Here is a 6216-nt window from a genome sequence, read left to right as displayed (position 1 = left end):
TGATGATGCATGGAGGGGATTGTAACCATGGCAATGAAACGAAATACGATAGAATGAATGTAAAACTAATGTTCTCCCATGTAAACTATCATGTAATTCACAATAAAACATTAAAAAAAAAAGATAAACCAGAAAAGCATAATACAAATACCTGGATGGATGTCTGTTGGCTACTAAAAGAATACTCACTAAAATGGCAGGACTCCTGATGTCGACTGCATAGTCAGCCTCAGACGGCTGGATGTTCAGTTTCAAAACATTATGCAGAGAAATGCCTTCTATTCCCAATCTGTGCAGACCTTCCATTACCCATGCTTCATTCCTCAATGTATCAGTTAAACTATAAAGAACATATATTAATAGTTTAGAAACAAAACAAAAAGGCTTTAAAAAAAATTGTGTTCATGCCATAACATAGTTCACAAAAACAGTGTTCTACATTTGGCTTTGGTGAGTAGCAACTGGGGTCTTAAAAACTTTTGAACAGGGCATTTCAACGCAGAGCAGAGAGGCTGTGGGTGCAGCTTGTGAAACATGAACAGAGAAGGGTTACAGCCCAGTTTCCTCCAGACACCCCCTTGACCTCAGGATCGAACCCCACCGCTCTGCTGGTAGGGCCTACCCTGCCAACTATCCTGTGGCATGAACCTGGGTGGTTCTGGGCACCCCACACACAGCATGGATAGTCAAAGTTCTAAGGCTCCTCAGAGCAACATGAACACCAACGAGGCAGCAGGAGCATCCCCCACCAAGGACAAGGGATACGAGAAAGGCCATGTGAAAAGCAATGGAGACTTAACCTCCAAGGGGGACGGGGAGTCGCCATAATAAATGAGGCAGCCACAGCCACAGCCATTGGCAAGGCCATGGAGTCAGCACCATCCACTCAAAGCACTGAGGCCAAGGGGGAGGCTTCTACCAGAAGATCCCCCAAGAATAAAGAAATCTTTCAAACTAAGCAGGCTGTCCTTCAAGAAAAATCAGAAGGAAGATGTGGGTGATTCCTCTGCCTCCTCATCCATAGAGGAAGATCAGAAGCAGGAAGAGATTGGTGCCTGCAATGACTAAGGCACTGCCCAGGAAAGGTAGGTTGCCACCCTGGAAACCCAGAAACCCCAGTCCAAAATGGCAGTGGCCAGTGCTGCCTCCAAGGGAAGAGACATGGAAGAAGAGGCAGGACCCCAGGATGCAGACCTGTTTATTCCTTTGGGGCCAGAGAATGGCCCTACAACTTGCCAGAGAACAGAATGAGTAGCAGGTGGGTGATCTCTAAGCTGCAAAATCTGTGATGTCCTTGTGAGGTTACTGCTTAGACCTGGTGCCCTTGCTGCCTTCCTGTGCCCAGAAAGGTAGGGGCTGTTGCCCTCTCCCAGTCACTTCCCCTCCCCTCAAGTGGATTCTTCCATCATCTATCTGATCTTCCTCATGAGGCCAGCAGAAGACGGCTCCTTTCAATTTACCAAGTTAGGTTAGTGATGTGAATTACTCCTGCTTCTACCTCCTTCCCATCCCCACCCCTGTAAGAAGCAATTGCTCATTTTCTTTCCAATTCTTTTTCAATTAGGTTTTGTTTACTCTGCTCCCCAAATCCCTGAGTCAGAAGTGGGGTGTCTATACTCTTAAAACACCCAAGTTTATATAAATGCCTTGGCAGTGGTTTTGTGCCTTGAGTTGGTCCCAACTCATAGCGACCCTGCACAGGGTTTCTTAGGAGCGACTGGTGCATCTGAACTGCTAACCTTGCAATTCAATCTGACCTTGAGGTCCAGTGCATTATCCTACAGCACCACACCGGGACTCCTATTCAAGTTCAAAATTCCAGCTTGAGGATCAACTGTGTCTCTTCTTTGATTTGGTAAGCAAGTATCAGGCTTTGGGGGGTTGGGGAGGTCTATAATGTGAAACAACTTATTTTGTCATATTTTCCTCCTCTCTCTTGTAAATAACTTTTACTGGCCAAATACCAGATATGTTTTGTTGTTTTTCTTTTCTAACTGCTAAAACATTTTCTTCCGTCTAGTTTCACTGTAACATTTGGAAAAGGAATAAATGTTGTCCCTTTAAAAAAAAAAAAAAAAGCTTTTAAGCAGTTATCTCAGATGCAACTTTTGGTCTCTTACCCTTCAAAAGAAACAAGAGTGAAGATATTGATGCATGCAATTAGTCCAATTAAGTTTCATCCAGTCAGTTCCAACTCATAGAGACCCTGTATAGAGTTTCCGAGGAGTAGCTGGTGGTTTGAACTGCTGACCTTGTGGTTCACAGTACTGTGCTAAGCCTACAGCACCATACCAGGAGTCCCGTAAATATATTTTAGAGCTATTTACTCCAAAACTACATTTTAATAACAAAAGAAGATATTCAAATGGCTTATTTAAGACAGACCAACTTCTGAGATACTACAGACAGTATTTTCAGGAGAACCTACTTCATCATGGATGAACAATATGAAGTACGTAAGTTAATATTATTGATGTAAATAAAGGAATTGGCCTTAGAAGAGAAAAAATAGGACAAAAATAAGCTAAACTCAATGGAGGTACATGTACAGAATTTTAGTTTCTGTAATTATTTTAAAGTACCCTGGTAGCGCCGTAGGATAAACACTGGACTGCCAACTGCAAGGTCTGCAGTTCAAACCCACCAGTCACTCAGCACAGGAATGATGAGGCTTTCTGCTCCCAAAAACACTTTACTCGCTTTGTATCAACTGTATACATGCTACAACCTTCTTGTGAACTTCAATTTCCTTGTCATAAAAAGAATACACTGAATTTACAATAAACTCTATAACTCTTATTCATGACAGGCTGATATGATATGTATTTTCTAACATTCACGAAACTTTTTAAAAGTTAAAACTCTAATTAAATCCAACTCACAAATAAGAAAAAGAAGAAAATAATAATAACCCACTTCACACTCTTCCCAAAAGGAAAAAGAACATACACTTTATAGTTAGTAGAAAATTATAGCTCCAAAGAGTAATCCTGGAAAAATACTCTTAAATGCACACAGTATTGGAAAGCAGGGAACATAACTACTGCACATCACATCACCTTGTACTCTCTGGGTTTTGATAAGACACCAGGTTTTACATCATGCCACAGAGTGGAGGAATGACAATCTGAACACATCACAAAGAACTATGATTAAGCAAAGCTTTAGAGAATTAAAAATATAATCCATACCTGAAAATATCCTGCGTATCTAAATCAATGTGCAGTCCATTGATGAACAGAGCTGAATCTCCTGGTTGTAATCCTAAAGTTCCTTTAAAATACTAAAAGATTAAAAAATTAGAGAGTAGTAAAAGAACATGTAACAGAAAAATATTCAATTTTTCGGGCTTTATATATATATTATAAAAGAACTCTGGTACCGCAGTGATTACAAGTCGGGCTGCTAACCTCAAGGTCACCAGTTCGAAACAACCTTCTGCAGGAGAAAGATGACGCTTTCTGCTCCCATAAAGATTTGCAGCCTCGGAACCCTATACAGGATTGCTATAAGTCGGAACCTACTGTACAACACACTACCAATACCACCACCACCACCATATATGAAGGAGCTCTGGTAGCGCAGTGGTTACGAATTGGGCTGCTAACCTCAAGAATGGCAGTTTGAAACTACCAGCCATTCTGCTGGACAAAGACGGGGCTTCCTGCTCCCGTAAAGATTTACAAGCTCGGAAACCCAGTGCAGGGTCACTATGAGTCAGAACTAACTCCACTGTAGTTAACAACAACAACATTATATGTACGAAACTTGACATCTTCTTATTTACTGTTAGAGTATAACTATGCTTCACAGGGTTTTTAATAGCTGATTTTTCAAGAGTAGATAGCATTTTCTCACAAGGGGCCTCGAGGCAAACTCAGACTACAACACTTTCAGTCAGAAATTGAGTACACTCAGTGACTCCACAAATAAAGTATAGTTGCTGTTGTTGTTCTGTGCAGTCAAGTCAGTTCCGATCATAAAAACAGGGTTTCCAAGGAGTGACTAGTGAATTTGAACAGCCAACCTTGCATTTAGCTATCCAATGTTGATCCTACAGTGCCACATCAGGATTCCAATAAATCAAATAGGACTGACTAAGTCAACAGACTCCTGATATGGCGCTATACAATCAGCACTGGACAGTGAAACACAAGATAGACAGTTCAAACCCACCAGCTGCTCCATGGAAACCCTATACAGGATCGCTATGAGTCAAAATCAACTAACTCAATGGCACTTAACAACAACCAAAACTAAATAAACCAGTATTATTTATATTTAACAATAACAAACTGATAACATGCTTTTTTCTGTCCTGTGATACCATAAGATATTACTTTCTGATTCCTTTTCCAATAATACTTCTCTGAACTTCATAAAACTGAAAATAGCATTTTTCCCATAGGCAGCATACTAATAGAATAAGACATGTGTTCTTTACCTTCATAAGAAAGGTAGTCTCTTATAGCCAAAAAATTGATTTACACCCTTAATATCTAAGACAGAAGAAAACTATCTATAATTATAATTAGGATCCATTTTTGGATCCTCTTTTCCATCCAGGGGTCAAGTCATACAATCTCTGCCATTTTTGTTTGTTTGTTTTTAAATGCTGCTTACCTTTCCAAGTGAGCTGCATCTGCTTATTAAAGAATCTAACCTAAAAGGACTTCAAAATCCCACACCTCCCATAATCCTTCAAACTAAGGCACTCCAAGAAACTGGAAGCTGCTGTGCTAAGGGAAGTACCTGCATAAAGCCTAGCCTTCCAGGACCTGGCCTCTGAAGGGCCCTTCACTGAGTGGGTAACCCTGGCACATAGAGCAACTTAGCAGTTATAGTCCTTTATAACAAACCTAACGAAAGGGAAAAACTGTTCATATTACATTTTCCATCTTCCCTATGTCATATCCTTTATACTCAATTTCTCCTTCTTTCAAGCCAACACTGGGACTGTTATTCGTAAGTTCTGTACCACAAAATACAGAAGAGAATCAGACACCAAAGACTTAATCCCTTAGTAAGCCAGGACTAGGGAAAGGAGTGCGCCTGAGCTCCCTTTATTTCACAATGGTCAGTGAGAAAGTAGCGTAGTGGTTACTTATGAGTCAGGCTGCCAACCTCAAGGTAAGTAGTTCGAAACTACCAGCGGTTCCACAAGAGAAAGATGAGGCATTCTGCTCCTGTAAAGATGCCTCGGAAACCCTGAGTAGGGTCACTATGAGTCGGAACGGACTCCACAGTACTTAACAACAACAACTAATACTAAAAAATTGATGAAAAGCAGTGCCAAAAATTATTTCTTTTAAAAATAGTTAAGAAATGAGGAGTCATTATTTAGGGGATACTGAGTTTCTCTTAATAATGGTGGAATAATTTATAAAACAATAGTAGCAATGATTATACAACATTATGATAAAAATCAATGTCTGAATTGCACAAGAAAAACTGTTTAACTGGCAAATGTTTTGTTATACAAGGCAGCTTCCAAAAATGGAATGAAAAGATAATGAAATTTTTCCATGAAATTTCCAAAACCCCCTTGTGGGTGTACTTATTTACCACAGTTTGAAGAATAAAAGAAAATAACCAAGACAATGATGATACTATGGTTATTGGCTTCTTTGTCTTGTCAGATTAAATATGGAGTAAGAGAAGTGGATGATGGAGAATTACACATCACTGAGAGTTGGCCTATTTTATCTACCAAGGAGCTGAGAACATGTCCACTCACTAGAAGGAATGTACAGCAACTTTCATTCTAAGGTAGCACTGCTGATTAATGGTAAATACAGTGCATATCTATTTTTGGATATGGAGGCTAATAATTCTTTGTAAAAAAATCATCACACTGAATATTTTTAAAGCATCTGTATACTTTTTTAAATGTATTTTATACTTTAATATTTACAACCACCCCTCAAAAGAAACCATCAGCTCAGATTAAGAATTTAGGAAATATTAATATAGTCTGTATTATTTAATGTTTACTCTGTATTTTAAACTTCTTGGGGGCTGTTGTTGTTTTTGTTAAGTACCATGGAGTTGGTTCCAAGTCATAACGACCCTGTTTAGGGATTCCAAGGCTGTAAATCTTTACGGGAATATGACCGCCTAAGACAGGCAGCGTCCCTTAAACAAACAATAAATAAGGAGGATTCGGATGCAGACCGTGCAGACCCGGTCAGGAGGCCAAGCCCCTGTGGGCCCAAG

At 39.8% G+C, this 6216-nt stretch overlaps 1 protein-coding gene and 1 pseudogene across 1 annotated transcript in view; one reads left to right on the top strand and one right to left on the bottom strand.

Moving 5' to 3' along the window:
* Nucleotides 1–6216, bottom strand: part of UGGT1 (UDP-glucose glycoprotein glucosyltransferase 1) — a 311128-nt gene that overhangs the window by 204009 nt on the left and 100903 nt on the right. The window contains exons 12-13 of the mRNA XM_006877319.1: nucleotides 3192–3283; nucleotides 190–340 (exon numbers count right to left, since the gene is read on the bottom strand). Of these exons, the coding sequence (XP_006877381.1) occupies nucleotides 190–340; nucleotides 3192–3283 (243 nt within the window). The remainder of the gene's footprint in view (nucleotides 1–189; nucleotides 341–3191; nucleotides 3284–6216) is intronic.
* LOC102832360 lies at nucleotides 679–1251 on the top strand (annotated as a pseudogene).

Source organism: Chrysochloris asiatica, unplaced genomic scaffold (assembly GCF_000296735.1).
Source record: "Chrysochloris asiatica unplaced genomic scaffold, ChrAsi1.0 scaffold00479, whole genome shotgun sequence".
NCBI lineage: Eukaryota > Metazoa > Chordata > Mammalia > Afrosoricida > Chrysochloridae > Chrysochloris > Chrysochloris asiatica.
Note: the sequence above shows the minus strand (reverse complement) of the source record. Positions and strands in the feature narration are given on the sequence as shown.